This window comes from Molossus molossus, unplaced genomic scaffold (genome assembly GCF_014108415.1).
Source record: "Molossus molossus isolate mMolMol1 unplaced genomic scaffold, mMolMol1.p scaffold_m16_p_1, whole genome shotgun sequence".
Lineage (NCBI taxonomy): Eukaryota > Metazoa > Chordata > Mammalia > Chiroptera > Molossidae > Molossus > Molossus molossus.
Window position 1 is genome coordinate 18,651,940 of NW_023425344.1, and position 17,477 is coordinate 18,669,416.

The 17,477-nt window shown below is 34.3% G+C and overlaps 1 protein-coding gene and 1 pseudogene across 2 annotated transcripts in view; one reads left to right on the top strand and one right to left on the bottom strand.

The window, feature by feature from the left end:
• The window catches only part of STIM2 (stromal interaction molecule 2), a 164,576-nt gene that overhangs the window by 133,511 nt on the left and 13,588 nt on the right, over window positions 1-17,477 (top strand). The window contains exons 4-11 of one of the 2 annotated variants that reach the window (XM_036258176.1): window positions 676-787; window positions 4,432-4,547; window positions 8,550-8,727; window positions 9,201-9,378; window positions 13,626-13,793; window positions 14,046-14,069; window positions 14,465-14,565; window positions 14,812-15,050. In XM_036258176.1, coding sequence (XP_036114069.1) covers window positions 676-787; window positions 4,432-4,547; window positions 8,550-8,727; window positions 9,201-9,378; window positions 13,626-13,793; window positions 14,046-14,069; window positions 14,465-14,565; window positions 14,812-15,050 — 1,116 coding nt within the window. The remainder of the gene's footprint in view (window positions 1-675; window positions 788-4,431; window positions 4,548-8,549; window positions 8,728-9,200; window positions 9,379-13,625; window positions 13,794-14,045; window positions 14,070-14,464; window positions 14,566-14,811; window positions 15,051-17,477) is intronic. The other variant, XM_036258178.1, reaches the window with a different exon arrangement.
• Window positions 7,269-8,531, bottom strand: LOC118636198 (annotated as a pseudogene).

The following is a 17,477-nucleotide window of genomic DNA, read 5'->3' on the forward strand; positions in this document are numbered from 1 at the left end:
TCCTTGTAATTTTTAGGTCTCAGTTTAGATAACAGCTCTTCAGAGAGGTTTATCCTGACATCTTCCCTTCCTTGGTAGTTGATCAGTATCTGAAATCTTCCCCCTCCTTTCTTCTTTCTTTTATAAATTGCCCCTCCCCACTCCCAAAATAATTTATGTTCCATAAGGGAAAGGACTTTATTAATCTTGTTTATTACCATATTCCCAGTGCTTAGAATAGAACCCAATTCTCAGAAGGTTTATTGTATTATGTGGAAGGAATGATGAATAAATATATATCTGGTAATTTTTCTGCATTCAGGGAAATAATGGATTGTTTTATCCTGTACAAACCTTGCATAGATAACTTAATTTAGAATTAACCATGCTAATATTTTGTCTCTTTTATGTGTTTTCTGTGTTCTAGATTGTAAGCCCTCAAGGGTAGGAGGTATGTCTTCACTGTTTTTAGCTCTCATAGAATGCTAAATACCATTTTAGTACTTAGTGTTGATGGAATTGAATTATTCAGTCTAACATCTTTATTTCCTCTGAAGTGATAGTAATTATATATGTGTGTGTTTATGTGTGTGTGTATACATATATATATGTACGTGTGTGTATATATATGTATATATAAATAGATAGATATAATTTATATAAATTTTGACAGTTTTCCCCTTTAATCTCTTATAGTTCATAACTGGACCCTTGAGGACACACTTCAGTGGTTGATAGAATTTGTTGAACTACCCCAGTATGAAAAGAATTTTAGAGACAATAATGTCAAAGGAACAACACTTCCTAGGTGAGTCTTCATTATCCAAATGTATTTTTTCCACTTCTGGAGAACTGTATGCTACATATTACTTTTCATTGCCAAAGCTACAAGTTACTTCTGTGGCTAAGAGCGCAAAGACTATACTATATATATATAGCCTTTCTTTAATTTTTTAAGGCAAGTTTTATCAGTCTTTTTGTCTAAACAATAAAACCCTTTAAAAACTTTACAACCAAGAAAAGTAATTTTGAGAATGAAAAGGTGGGCCAGCTATACCTTTTTTTTATTTTTATTATTTTTTAAAGTATATTTTTAGTGATTTTTTTTTTCAGAGAGAGGAAGGGAGAGAGAGATAGAAACATCCATGTGAGAGAGAAACATCTATTAGCTGCCTCCTGCACGCCCCCTACTGGGATTTGAGCCTACAGCTCAGGCATGTGCCCTGACTGGGAATGGAACCAGGACCTCTTAGTCCATGGGATGATGCTCAATCCACTGAACCACACCAGCCAGGCAATATATTTTTTTTTAGATAACATCAAAAGGCCAACCTCTGAGCACCTGGTAAATATTTTTTAAAAAACTTTATCATTTGATACAGATCCCTTTTTATGAAGATCTATTTGAATGGATTAATTTACAAATCCTTCTTAATTGGCATTCTTTTAATAACAACAATAACCACTTAGTATTAGTGATTATAAATTAAACCTTAAAAAATGAAGTGTAATAAACAAAATATAAATAATACATTTTTTAAATGTATGTGGCATGGAGGTTCTCTATATTATCTCATTTAAATTTCATGGTTAACACGAACTATGTATTATTATCCCCATTTTACAGATTTAAAAAACCAAGGCAGAGAGAAATATTTTTCCCAAGGCAGCATTTGAACACAGATAAATCAGATACCAGAATTTAGGGTTCTAATATATCCTTTCTATGTATGGAATTGTTAAGTAGTTTTCTGAATTATATTTTCTAAGTCTCCATTAGTAAACTTAATAATCTTTAAGATTTAAAATTTAAAATTCACAATAATTCTACCAGAATTTGACCCTTCCATGATTGCTTACGTTTCATTCCTCCTTGGATTGTTTCTTTTACCAAATAAAGACTAATCTCTTTTTACTATCTAATTATTATATACGTGATGAAATATGCACATAGTATTTCTTATCCTTTTGCTTATATACTCTTTTAAAATAAGTGGCTTTGTTGATTAGAAGTTTGTATTTTAGATTAAAAGTTTTCATAGTTCCTTTTAAATGTATTCTGAATATCAACATCAAGATTTCTGATTTTACTGTGTGCATGACTATAGTGATGAAATTATGGAGATAAGAGTAAGCTCAACAAGTGCATATTGAGTATCTTTATGTTCATGGTGCAACTAGATGCTGGAAAGAAGACAAACATTAAAGAAGATATAGTTTTTGCTTTTAAATAAGTCAAGTTCCTAAATTAAAACCAACAGGATAGTAGAGCATTAAAATGGGATTAGGGTTTTCCGAGTTATATATGTTACCCCGGTTATGAGGAACCCGTGGTATTTTTCTTATGTTGTCTTTTGGGAAGTTTCTTTATATAAAAACAACATGAAATAAAATAGTCTGCTCTGTGTTTTGGCAGTAACTGTTATAGCCACTTGTTTCTTTTGATTAAATAAAGGATATCAGGGATATCTCAAATTCTGGTAGAATTATTGAGATAATACACACTTAAGATCAATTTTTAAAAATAGTGAACATGTTTCTCCAGAAGAAAAGTTATGTATGTAGAAGTTTTCATGTCATCCCATTGTGGTCTTTTTGAGGGAGGAGAGAGGGAAACCAGAATACCTTCCATCATGCCCCTTATGTGTTAATGCACTTAGATAAGTTAATTTAAAGGGGTAATACCAATTAACCTAAAAAAAAAAAAAAAAAAAAAAAAAAAGTGTAAACTCTACAGAGCCTTTTTTATAGTAATTGTAGATAAAAGAGCTATATATAAGAAGGTATAAGAAAATATATTCCACATTCCAGATGTACACATGCCTAAAACAATCTACTATTATTTCCTTTCTGTGACATTAAAATATTGTTACCTCTGAAATAGGTAGCCAAAATTATGTTAGTTATAATGGTTATCCTAAGCCTTTTACTGTATTTTCTATACTCTGTAATTCTTATTACCAGAGCTCATACTAAGGCTCTCTTCACCTGATACATGCCTCCTCATTCCTTTCAGACCTGTGTGAACTTTCCTGACATCCTCACCCACTCAGGTAGAATCACTTCCACCTCTGGGCTCATATTCAACTTTGCATAAAATCCTGTTCTATAGTTTCCTTTTTACTACATCTCATTCTCTCTCTTAAATTTAGTCCATTGATAGTATTGCTATGAATTAATTCATGCATTCATTCATGTATTATACAGACATTTATCAAGCATCTACTTTTGCCAAGCACCATTCTAGGTTTGGAGGTACAGAGCTAAGATAGTTTTTGCCTTCAAGGACTTTGATAAGTGTCATAGTAAAGGAGTAACAGGAGCATACACATAAGATACTTGTGGATAAGATGAAGGAAAACTTTTTTTTTGTAAAAGGAAAGTTCTTTACTCATAAAATTTTATAGAAGCCTCTTAGGAGTTCCTGTAACTTCATACTCAGAGGTTCTGATAACTTCCAAATAAAATGTAGTGGTTCAGGTACACTCGTTGGAATCATACATTTTTGGGTTTGAATCTCTGCTTTACCTCTTACTAATTATGTAACCTTGAGCAAGTTACTCAACCTTTCACTACCTTAGTTTCCTTATCTATAAAATGGGAAATTTATACACAAACACACACACACACACACACATAAAATAGTTTGTTTTGAATTTTCATTAAGCCCTTGATATAGGTCCCGGCACATAGTACACGCTTGTTTTTATTGTTATTGTTATTAACAATTATATGATGATGATTATTATTAGAATTTGTATTATAGGATCTTTCTTAGCATCATATTTGGTTGTTAAAAAATCTTAGTTGACTACTGAGCTATTTGGATTTGAAATCCAAATCAAAGTGGTTTTACTTTACCTGTGCCTTTATCCCCCTACGTACTTTTTTCATAGCTAATAAAATAGTTCAGTACTTATTACATCAATTCTCAGTTTCCTTTCCCAACTAATGATGATTTATTACTTCCTACTTATGACTTCAGGGGACTTTAATTTTTATAAACAGTTTAAACATCAGATAGACTTTTTAGATACTTTTAAAGAAAAGCAACGATTAAATTGAGAACTATTTTTTAAAGTCTGCTATTGATGTTAAGTAAATTACTTATAATTTTCTTGTTCTTTGTGAAATGACAAAATGTCAAGAAATTAATGATTATGAAGTATTTTGAATTGATAAAATTTATAATCATATTAAGTTACAGCACAAAATAACCTCAGAAAAATATCAATTTAGTAAATAAGTTATTAACATTCAGGAGTGTTTGTACAGCTAAGCTTGCACTGAAAATGTTTTTGATACATGTAATAAAGTAGTAAATCACACTTGGATGAGCTCTTACAGTAATTATCACTTATATGTAAAGTGTTAAATATGTAGCTCAAAATATTTAAATTTATATACTAGAAATATTTTCATTTAATGTGTATGTATTTTTTAAATGAACAGGATAGCAGTACATGAACCTTCATTTATGATCTCTCAGTTGAAAATCAGCGACCGGAGTCACAGACAAAAACTTCAGCTCAAGGCACTGGATGTGGTTTTGTTTGGACCTCTAACACGTTAGTATTTGCTCTTACAGATTATGATACAAAAGAATAATTAGATCATCTATCTATTTGTTATCTAAACAAGGAAAAAGTAAGGAAGGTAGTAGACTACTAAGAAAAAATCATCTGTTAAATGTAAAAGAAATTTAATTTTGTCTTAAAAGATTTATGGGGGTGATACTTTTTGTCATTGAAATATAGTGTATGAAATTTTCAAAGCTGGTTACTGATGTAAAAGTTGTAAAAATTATGTTAGTTAATAATTTAGAATTAAATTCCTAAATTTAAAACTTTGGATCTTTATAGCAGTTTTAATATAGCAGGATGTTCACTGAAGAATCCCTTTAAAAAAGGGTGCAATCTAACCATCTTGATGGTGTGAAGTAATAGAACCTAACTTGAATTCATTAATCACCAAGAAAATAATTTTTTAGCTATAGATCAGAAACAAAGACCCAGCCTGGCTGGTTTGGCTCAGCGGTTGGAGCGTCGGCCTGCAGACCAGAGAGTCCCAGGTTCGGTTTCCGCTAGGAGGACATACCACACACACACACAAAAAACCAAAGGCCCATTCTGAAACTTTACAAAGCAACAGATTATCCTGGCAGGAGCACAAGGTGGAGACTTGTTCTTTAGATTGTTTTGAAGAGAAACAGTTAAGAAATTGCTCTGTCACATTCATAAAGAAAATAAGCCTATATTTCTTGAATTTGACAGGACTACTGTTTCCGAGAAGGAAAGTTTACTATGCTCATTTCATTTAATTTCAAATTTCAGAAAACTTTGGGGAAAAGCATTTGAAGAGTACACATTTTAGAGGAATTATGTTTTATTTTTCTGAAGCCAAAATGAGTAACAAAATTAATACAAGAAAAATTACTTCCACAAATTACAAATTAGGAAACATTTATTTTACCTTTGTTCTTGGAGTTAGGAGACTTTCAGGTTTCTATGATACTAACTTGGGGGTGCTCTGCTAAAAAAGGGTTACTAGAGTGGTTGGATGGATTCCATGACTTTACTGGTGGTTCTTTTTTGGCTCAGGCTAAAAGAGCAGCTGGTGAAACAGCTGGAGCTTCCCTATGTGAAGGTTGGTGGAAATGTGCTGTTGGTGGAAATTACAAACCCTAGGAAATAGAACACTACTGAAATGCCGAGCATTCCACCGACATGATACCCTTTCCAACCTTTTCCTTGTCTAAGTTTTCTCCTGAATCTCCTGGGGCTTATCTTCTGTGCGATTCTTTCTAATTTTTTCATGTGAATGATTGGTGAAAATAGGAATTAAACTATAGAATTTGTCTCTATATACAACTTGGTCAGGAATATTTATATTTTATTAATCTGGGGATAAACCATCTTCTAAGCCAAAGCAGTATTATATTGTTATTTGAAAACGAACCAAACTAGTCTCAGGGAATGTTGAAATAAATGTTTTAATAAACAATTTACACCTTTTTAATGTTTCTTTTAAAATTATTATTTGAGTGAATATGCCCTATAGTTAGAACCTCATGTTAGAGCTATACAAAACCAGCATTGTCAAGTGAACAGAGAGATACATTTTAAAGAATTTTCACTGATATCTTTTCCAGTTTGTGGTACATATTGTAGTTTGGGATTTACCCATCTACTTATTGTTATTTCTGGTGAACAGGGCTCATAATTGAACTAGAGCCTGAGCTGAAACCTCTCAGTCTGAGGCAGAAATAGAAATGAATCCTTTTGAGACTTTAAACTTGTGTAGTGTGTCTCTTTCACTGTAGTTAGTTGAGGGTATGCACTCTGGAAACACATAATCCTGAGGGTCTCTTGAATAGAGGATGTTATTTATCACACTATGTAAACATATCCTAGACTTGTAAACATAGGAATTTATCATTTCTGTAGAGTTCTTCATCTCACCAAACATGCAAAGTGTCTTCCTGCTGGAGGCCCGGGCATTTAGACAGTTTTTCCAGATATCTCTTTGGAGCAAATAATACATTTTATTGTGTTAATTATCATTGTGTCTCCCTCCAGAGAGCCCCCTGACAATTAGTGTATATTGACAATCCTAATATAGTTCCTAATAAACTTTGATGTTATTTGACTAGTGATTTTTATGCTTTGTATCACTGAGTACGGTAGGCCCTGGCTCGTTACTCCTTACTTAGAAACGATGCTGGGAGTTGCTGTCTTGCCTGGCTTGGTAGGAATGAGATCCTATTCATTCTTTCTGGTAACCCAGATATCTCAGGCAAATAGCCATCTAAAACAGTATTATTATGGTCATTTAACTTATGGTTTCATAACCTTGGCATTATTGACATTTTAGGTTGGATAATTCCTAGGTAATTTTTTTGTAGAAGGGGGTGAGTGGGGAAATGATTATCTTGTGCATTGTGGGATATTTCACAACATCCCTGGTCTCTCCCTCTACTAGATACCAGTAACAACTCTGCCCGGCCCCTTCACTCTCTTCCCCATTGTGACCCCAAATAAGTGTCAGATGTTTGCTGGGGAAAATATCACCTTTGGTTGAGAATCACTGATAAGTCTTAATTAGTTACATGGCTATATACTTGGAGAAGATGCTTTTTGGTGAATGATTAGCATTCCAGTGTGTTTATCAAGCATCACAGCTGCCTAACTTGACAGAAGGAAAGGAGTTGGAATGTAATGAGGACGTTCTTTTATTTTAATTAAATGAAGATTTATTTTTCAAAATGTGCAGCAGGTGGGACCTGTTGTTCATGCATCTTCAACAATTGGGGCATCCCCACCTTTGCTGTTTCTGGTGTAAATTACTGGAGCTCTGTGCTTTGAGACTCGTTTAATAGTCCTTTACTGAGGAGCTCCTGAAGGGATGCCCTGGCCAGGGAACCTGGGCTCCGTAGTCTCTCAGAGACAACAGCTGAGGATATAGGCTTATAAGCTTCCTTACTGCATTTGTCATATGTTACTTTGTCGAACGAGGCTAAATAATTGAGCTTGTCCTGAGCTTTGCCTTTGGACCATGTCTTCTTTTTGGCCTTGCCCCAGGATTTGTTCGCTGAGTCTTTGTCTTTGTTGGCCGACTTTCCAGCATCTTTCTTCTTGTCCTTGGGTGACAGAGCGAAACTGGAAGAGCAGCTGCTAGCACTGCTGCCTCGACAAGGTGTCGGAAATGCCCAGCCGGTGTGGCTCCATGGACTGAGCATCGTCCCATGGACTGAGAGGTCCTGGTTCGATTCCTGGTCAGGGCACATGCCTGGGTTGTGGGTTCAATCCCCATAAGGGGGTGTGCAGGAGGCAGCCAATCAATGTTTCTCTCTCACATCAATGTTTCTATCTTTCTCTCCCTTCCTCTCTCTCTAAAAAATCAATACAAAGATATTAAGAAAAAAAAAGATGTTGGACATAAAGGATGAAGATAACATTCTTTATGACTCCTTTACCCAGAGGACCCTTTTAGTACATGATGGGAGATGCTGTTGATTTTTCAGGGGTCCCGGGACTTTTGTTACCACTTCCTATACCAGCAAAGGCATGGTATGCCCACGTTGGTTTATTTCTGTCTTCTGTAGGTGTAGTATATCAGGTAGTTATAATAAGCACATTGATTATTTGAAGAAAGGATTTTTTAAAAGCTAGAGCTTTTGTATGGGAGGGACATCCTGGCTTTTTGTTTTGTTTTTATTTATTTATTTTTAATCCTCACCGGAGGACATTTTTCCATTTTTTGTTCAGGTAGAGTGGGAGGGAGAGAGAGGAACAGAAGGAGAGAGAGAAACATCGATGCGAGAAGAACACATCGAGTGGCTGCCACCCGCACGATCGACCAGGGCCGGGGACAAACTGCAACCGAGGTACGTGCCCTTAGCGGGAACCAAACCCGGGTCTCTCTGGACCGCAGGTCGATGCTCTAACCGCTGAGCCAAACCGGCCAGGGCTTGTTTTGTTTTTAGATACTAATTTTTAAAAGATGTCTTTGTGTATTGAGATTCTGTTATACTCAAAGATTACTTTAACCATCTTTAATTCTCTTCATAGGCCCTCCTCATAACTGGATGAAGGATTTTATACTCACAGTTTCTATAGTAATTGGTGTTGGAGGGTGCTGGTTTGCTTATACACAGAATAAAACATCAAAAGAACATGTTGCAAAAATGATGAAAGACTTAGAGAGTCTACAAAGTGCAGAGCAAAGTCTAATGGACTTACAAGAGAGGTGAGTAAGTAAAGCAAGCTGTAAGTCTTGTTGTTTATGTAGGAAAATTCAGTTTGTGAAAATGTAATATGGGCATGTGCATATACTTATATTTAGGTTGATGCACACATCAGAAATGTATGTATATTTCATTTCACATGTACACAAAAGTATTATATTTTTATAATTACAGATTTATTACGAAGGTATGTACTAGGGAACAAATGGGTAGAGACCAGTTGAAAGCAATCATAAATAGGTGGAATTATATGTGGAGTTAAATTATGTTCTTGACATGATTTGAGCTCAAAATAACCAAAATAGTTGTTTAGTAGGCTCCCTGATGTTTTTATTTATCCAAACTTAAGATTAATAGAAAATTCTGCAAATTTTTATTGAAACATGTATCCTATTGTTTGATACATATTTATTTTTCATTAAAAATGAAATTTTGAAAAATTTTTTGAGGAATTACGTTTCTGTTGTTCTGTAAGGCTTGAAAAGGCACAGGAAGAAAACAGAAATGTTGCTGTAGAAAAGCAAAATCTAGAACGCAAAATGATGGATGAAATCAATTACGCAAAGGAGGAGGCTTGTCGGCTGAAAGAGCTAAGGGAGGGCGCTGAATGTGAATTGAGTAGACGTCAATATGCAGAGCAGGAATTGGAACAGGTATTTATGTTTATAAAAAATCTATTTGTTAGAATATTTGTATTGCCATTCTGAGTTTTTTTGTTTTTGTTCAGTCTTGTTCATTTAGTTCCATTGTATATTCTTCTTTAGTTAATCAAAGAATCATTCGTTCATAATTGTTTGCATTGATCAAAATCCTTATAGCAAAATAACAAAGTAGTAACTAAAAGATCAAGTTGCCATCATGTTCTCTCATGCATGAAATCTTATCCATGCCACGTTTACTTGTCTTCAGTAAAGTTAAGGTATTCATTTAATATCTGTAATATTTTAGTTTTCAACTGTAACCTGGTAAAGTATGTCAAATATTAAACAACTCTGCAGAGGTAAAGAATCTCTATTAAGTATCCATTTGAGTTCTGTTAAATAAAATCTGCTAAAAATTCTGAGGTTGTCTGAAGGACATTCTTTCCAATATCTGCTTCCACTATGAATTGACTCGAGATGGAGTATAGGCATTCAGGCATTGTACGGTCCTTTGGGTGGTGGCTCTGGAAGAATTTAATTATAGGCAGATGTATTGGTTTTATATTCCTGCTATAAAAAAATCACCACAAACTTAGTGGCTTTAAAACAACACATATTTATTATCTTACAGTTTTTGAAGTCAGAGTCTAAAATAGGTCTACAGGGCTGCATTTCTTCTGGAAGTCTTAGGGGAGAATCTGTTTCCTTGCTTTTTTCTACTTCTAGGGGCCACCTACATTTCTTGGCTCATAGCACCTTCCTTCATCTGCAAACACATCATTGCAACCTCTGTTTCCATGGTCTCACCATCTCCTCCCTTTCTCTTTGACCTTTTCATTATTGGTAAAGTAACTGAGGAACAAAATGAGAAGAAGAAACTTTCTCAGGAGTAGAGAGTGACTCATTTATAAACCAGGGCCAAAATTTGGATATTCTTCTTCCCACTTGCTCTCTCCATTGTTACCTTCTCAGCCAAGTGCTAAATAAGAAATAAAAAGTATTCAATAATTGAGTGTTGATTTCAACCCTTGAGAAAATGTTCAGTGTAAATTAATATTTCCTTTGAGTTTGTCTTTTTGACTGAATGCAGCCATCTGTTTATTAACTGTTAACTGTTCTTTCCTTCATACCCCAGACCTCTGTTTTCCAGGTTGTTTCCCTGTAAGGAGTTTGTTCTCTTAAGTTGCCTCCTAGATATATTTTTCAATCAGGCCCTATTTACCTGGAAAAAAAAAACACACAAAAAACCATCTGTACAGCATGTAGTAAAGAACAGGGAGTTAACAACAACAAGGACAAAAAATTTTTTTTAAAAAGGCCTAGCTAAAATTATACTATTCAAGAATTAGATATTTTGCCCTTTACTTCTGTGAGAACTCCCTGCCTGTTCCCACCGAGACTTCTAACTCTTGGTTTGTTCCCAGTACTAAATTAAAGCTCGTTAGCTGTTTTTCTGAACTTTGCAGATAAAAAAGTGCAAATCGGAAAGCAGGAGTGGAAATTCTCCACAGAGATATAAGCTGACAGCAGTATTTTATAGGTGACTGCCTCACGGCGAGGGAGAAGACAGTATAAAAGAATATCCAAGAATCACTGACATTATCACTGAGGGCGTTGGAATAGAGATCCTGCATTTAGTAGACCCTAAGACTACCATGATATTATGTACTAGTACAAACATGATAATCCTAGTGAGAGTTGAGTCAGGAAGAAGTAGTTTAAAGGAGAGAAATGGGTATTTAAAAAGAGCTGTGTCCAACATGATTATAGAAATAAGAAACAGTGTTATGAGTGTCTATATGTATTTTTACCCATATTATAAATGGTTTGTTTCTAAATTTTAATCCTCACAATACATAGAAATTATCCTCTTTTACAGATGAGATATGTAAAGAGGTTAAATAACTTGCCTTTGGTCACACAGCTATTAAGTGGCAAAGGCAAGATACTGCATGTCATATGCCAAAGTCCATGTTTTCCTTAAATGCTATTAAAAGCTTTGTTTATAGAAGTAAGTTTAACTGGGAAATTAATTTAAGTATACTGTCACATACCCCAATTTCCACATAGTTTGAAGCACTATTATATCTTTTCTGGGGATAATCTACTTCACAAAATTAGAAAGCATGAAAATCTGGTACATATTTATATAGTGTTATTTTCCCTAAAACAAAAACTTTTGGGTGAATAATAGTGCCATTTTATATTTTGTGTAAGTTCTTTTCACATAAGTTATTTTGTACTTAAAATGTGAAGAAGCCTGAAGTCAGGACATGTCATAGTACCACTGTTCTACATGAAACAGTGAGCATCAGAAAATAAAAAACTTGCTGGAGGTTACAGAGGTGGTAACTAATAAAGTTGCATCTAGAAGCCAGGTTTTCAGGTGTTTAAGTTATTTCTTTCTGTGATATCATGTTTTTGCTTATTGGTATTTTACACAAAAAATTATGTGCATCATCATGATCATATTTTTAAACAATTTAAAAATTCATCATTTGTGAAAGCTATTAACTACTCAATTTTCAATCCATTCCCCTATAAATAACAATATAATTCAAACTAAGTGTTGGAGTTTAGGTCAAATGATAAACTTATGAATAATAGCAGAAAAAATAGTTAAACTATTTACTATTATTAGAAGGTAAGGATTTTTAAATTTTTGAGACATTTGACAGTCAATAAAACATTGTTAAGCCTCAATTTATGCTAAAAATATACCAATTCTGTGTTAAATGTGTTTATTGAATTCTTTTATTGGAGAAAATAAATTTGTAGATATAACATTAAGGAAAGTCAGTGATTAAAGAGAAAAACTTGGGTGAAATTTGTTCAGATTCTCTATACCTTCTTTGGCAAAGGAAATTACATTGAAATTTTAGCTCTAAAATCTTGTAAGAAGAAGGGCCTGCAGCCCTACACTTTGTGGTATTATATAGACCTGCATGTCACAGGACCAGAGCTCAAACTAGCAGGGCTGCCACACAGCTGAGTCAAACTTCTTATAAAACACAGTATTGTCCCAAGCTCAATGCACAGTGCATTTTGTCAGGCAGATGTGGTTTAGGATTTATTTTCAGTGAGTAAGTGCTGTCTTATCCTTGCTTTTAATATTTGTGGTTTTTAAATTGTCCACTTACTGTCCATTGTGAGTTAAAAAAAATTTTTTTAGACTTTTAAAATATATTTATTTATTCATTTTATACCATCTGACAGTTATTCTATTTCTTTATCAAAATTTTGTGTATAGTATTCTTAATTTAATCTGCACATGATACAGCTGGGTTTTCAGATCAAACATTCTTCTGCATGTTAATTTAGGAGTAGAGTTTTAGTTCCTTACTTAGCCTGAGGAAAATTAATTGCAGTTATGAATGTTCCAGAGGCAGGATCCTCTAGAGCTCACTCGTCGCTCTGTGAAGGTCTTGAGCATGTGTGTAATTCCATAGATTCCATCTGTGTCTTTACATATCTTTGGCTTGAACTCCTGCTAGTTTAAGGGAATCATTCCTAGAATGGATTGCCTCATCCTTCTCTGTCCTTTTCTTGGTGATGCTTTCCTTAGGCCTATTTTCCCTACCACCTGATATCCCCTCACATTCTAAGAGTTGACTCCCCTCAAGGGCAGCTGGAAGAAGGACTTGGATACTGAAGGCTGTGCATAGTTTCTTATGGAAAAATCACCTGGACTATCACTCAGAATCTATTTTCTCGAAATGTACAATTTACCTACTTTCTGGTATATTAGAAGCAGTGAATTAAATAGAAATGGTAAAAGTGAGTGTATAGTTGAACTGGGGCATTTTGGGACCATCAGAAGGGGTAGTAGAACAGATATTCACCCTGTTTTGGACACTTGTTCATTTGTATCCTACTTCATAAACAATACATTGTGAGGGCAATGTGATCAATTTTAGATACCTTGGATTTTTTCTCTCTTAGTGAGTCTGGTTATAACAAAATATAAAAACTAAGTGTTGGAACTTAAGGTATATGTAAGTCCCCTCTGTCCTCTGGCTTTACAACCTTGCTTAGTGAATTTACGATACACTTAAAACCTCAGCTTTAGTTTAGATCGTTTTAGACCTTGTGATTTAAAAAGATGTTTGCAAAGAGCATAATGAAAATGTTTTTTGTTTTTTTAATCTTAATTTGGGTACTAAAATATCTTCTTTAAGAAATGTTCAATTTAAATATCTTAAGAAAATATATTTGTTTCTTTTCTTTCTTCCCCTTTTCCCCCTCTCCCTTCCGCCAAGGTTCGAATGGCTTTAAAAAAGGCTGAAAAAGAATTTGAGCTCAGAAGCAGCTGGTCTGTTCCAGATGCACTTCAGAAATGGCTTCAGTTAACACATGAAGTGGAAGTGCAGTACTACAACATTAAAAGGCAGAATGCGGAAATGCAGTTAGCTATTGCTAAGGACGAGGTACTCTTATTTCAGAACTTATTAAATTTTTAGAAGGATTAGTCAGGTGGAATACAAAGATATGAATACATTTTTATTATTGCAGATTCTTTTCTTGAACTGGAACTTAAAATTGACTCGTAGTCATAGGCTGTAAAGTAAAATTACTTTATTTAGAGAAGACGGTACCTTTCAGAATGACCTTAGTGTCATTTAAAAATCATCCCTATTATCATTATCATAAATGTTTTATACAGAGCTTTTCTCCTCTAGGTTTCTGCTTCATACCTGATTCAGGTCAGTAGTTACTAGAAATTAATGTTCGACTTTATTAAATTGTGTGAAATAAGATTAAGTCTTAATCTGATCTGTAGCAAAAATAGCTCAGTTCACTCACTAACACCTTTATTGCAGTAGTATATAATGTTATTTGGTTAGTTTTAATAGAAAATTTAGGTCTCTCTGAACCACAGATATAAGAAAACTTCTCCAGAACAGTTTTTAATCATATTGTTAGGTTGGGAAAGCATGGTTTTTCCTTCACTTGTTTTCTGGAAAGTAGGACTGTATACTGACTAATAATTTCTCACCGGTTTTATGTTTATTAATATATTCAAAACAAAATAATTTCATAAGTATATGTGTGTTTTATTCCCAAACCTTGCCTTATTTTTCTCTACTTTGGTTTCTAGGCTGAGAAAATTAAAAAGAAGAGAAGCACAGTCTTTGGGACTCTGCATGTTGCACACAGCTCCTCCTTAGATGAGGTAGACCACAAAATTCTGGAAGCCAAGTAAGAATGCTATTTTAGCTGTTTGTTTATTTTCACTGTGTTGAAATATGTAATTTATAAACAATTTATATTTTAATTTGTCATTTGATCATGTATAATCACATAATTCACATTAATTCTAAGAATGTGTAATTTCTTCTTGAAATTAGCTTATTACCATGGTCTGTCCATGTAGTTGCCCTTTTTTCAGGGCCATATTAAAGACTTATTTGAAATAACAAGTAATTCCTATATTGGCTTTTCCAGGAAAGCTCTCTCTGAGTTGACAACTTGTTTACGAGAACGACTTTTTCGCTGGCAACAGATTGAGAAGATCTGTGGCTTCCAGATAGCCCATAACTCGGGGCTCCCCAGCCTGACCTCTTCCCTTTATTCTGACCACAGCTGGGTGGTAATGCCCAGAGTCTCCATTCCACCCTATCCAATTGCCGGAGGAGTTGATGACTTAGATGAAGATACACCCCCAATAGTGTCACAGTTTCCTGGTAAGTGGTGAGTTCAAAAAAGAGAGTTGATAAAGTTTTTAAAGTAACTTTATACCACGCCATTTATGGAGCATTTACTTTAAAGTCTATGATAAAAATTTTGTACATTCTTTATTTTCTTTTTTTGTTCTTAATTTGTGTTTACTGTTTTAGAATACTATGTGAAGAGTGTGTGTGTGTGTGTGTGTGTGTGTGTAAAATACATCATACATGCTAAATCATTTGTAGGAATGAAGTGCTGAACTTTTAGGGGAAACATTCTTTCAAATGGCAGCCTGATCTATAATGGAAAGTAAGAATTAGCGGAAGGACTTGGAAACCTGAGTTTCATTCCTAGCCCTGTCACCAACAAGCCAACTGTGTGACTTTGAGCCAGTCTGTGATTTGTTTTAAATAGAGTTGACATTTCCAGTAGGTATGTTTTTTATTACTTTGTTTTCCTTTTCCAATTCTGTCCTTTTATTAAAAGAGTATTAAACTCATGAAGCATTGAATCAATTTACCTTTATACAAAGTTAAACTGTGTGTATATTTAGAAAATCTTGTATATATTTTTGTTGCTAGAAAGTGGTATTCCTCCCAAAGGTGGTTTTAACATGCATAATTCTTTTGTTATGCTCTATTCTTTGAAAATTTTTACATGGTAAAGAATACATTTTGGGCCCTGGCTGGTTTGGCTCAGCGGTTGGAGCGTCGGCCTGCGGTACAGAGAGACCCGGGTTTGGTTCCCGCTAAGGGCACGTACCTCGGTTGCAGTTTGTCCCCCGCCCTGGTTGGTCGTGCAGGTGGCAGCCACTCGATGTGTCCCTTCACATCGATGTTTCTCTCTCTCTCTCTTCCTCTCTCTCCCTCCCGCTCTATCTGAACAAAAAATGGAAAAATGTCCTCGGGTGAGGATAAAAAAAAAAAAAAGAATACATTTTGGTAGGAAAGTGAAATTTAAATATTTTAGATTGTATTAATACATTTCAGAACGCATTAATAAATATTTGGACTTTTTGCAAAGTTATAGAGAGCTTGAATTTAAAATGATATATTTTATGTATTGGTAATCATTTGAAAAACTTTATTCTTATTGTTGCCTGCCTGATTAATTTTCCTAACCTTCCCGACTGTTTTGAAACAGCATGGATAGAATGGGAGTCCAAGTAATGGAGAGGAGAAGTTAATCATTGATTGGTTTGAGGCTTACATGGAAATTTTAGTCTTCGAGATAAATCATGATATGTGAGCTTGAGTTTTTCTATTCAATTGTTACAGCCTTCCTAAAGTTAGGATTTAGAAAGAGTTCTTATTTTTAAAACAGTTTTATGAAAGAAAGCTCTAAATTGCAAATAAATAGTGAGTTTGTGTTTCTGTTCATTTCTGTGGTTTTAATTCTCTGCTTTAATGACAAGCAGGTAATGCAGGCAGACTGGAAAGTACTAAACTCTTACAAGAGGAGGGAGGAGAGGACAGATGGTCAATATAATGATACTGAGAGTGTGTGACCTCACCCATTTCACTGGCCCTGTGCTACAGATAGTGATGGTTGCAAAGTTATATCTAGAGCTGGACCAGCTCTGCTGTTTCAGTATTGTGTTTGTTTGAATTATATGCTCTAAGGTTGGCAAATGTATAATTGATTCATAGGTATATGATGATGTTTAAAACTATAGCTTTTTAAAAATTGCAATTCCTCATTAGAATACATAATAACGCAATATCAGAAGTGTGCATGTAGATATAGTCCCTAAATTAATTAAATTTTTTCTTTTTTTTGCTTTTTGTTTCTTAAAGTACTTTTTTTGAGGGAGAAGATATTTATATGTGCATTAAAACATTTAACATTAAATGTAAATAATTACTTTGTTTTCGGTGATTATGATATAGATATTTAAACTTTTTAAATATGAAAAAGTACAAGAGTTGATTTTAAATTTAATATGATGTTTTAGAAGTGCTGTGATCAAATTCATTATCTCTGAAAAATAACTGATGCCAAAGATTATACTGTGAGAGTTCTGCCTCCACCCAGTGGCATAACAGTGATACTCCACTCTGCTTGGTTATAAAAGCATACTTTCGGGATCTGATAAATAAGAAACTCTTGGCAGTAGAGTGAGGGTCTTGGGTAGGATGAAGCCTCCTCATTATATACCCTCCTGGGCAGTTTTAAATTTGTACCATGGGTATGTAAATTGCGTAGTGTGAAATAATGACAAGGAAACCTACCTGTGGTATGTTACGAGCAAAGTAGGACTGTAAAACTATACATACATAGCATGATATTGTCTTTGTTTAATTATTTTTAAGGAAAACAGACAGAGATGATAGTATCAAAGGTTAGGACTGAGTGGGTAGGAGAACAGGTGATGGTTTGTTTTCCTATTGGTAGTTTTATAGTACTGCACAACATTCACAGTGGGAAGGGAGTGGCAGATTAGG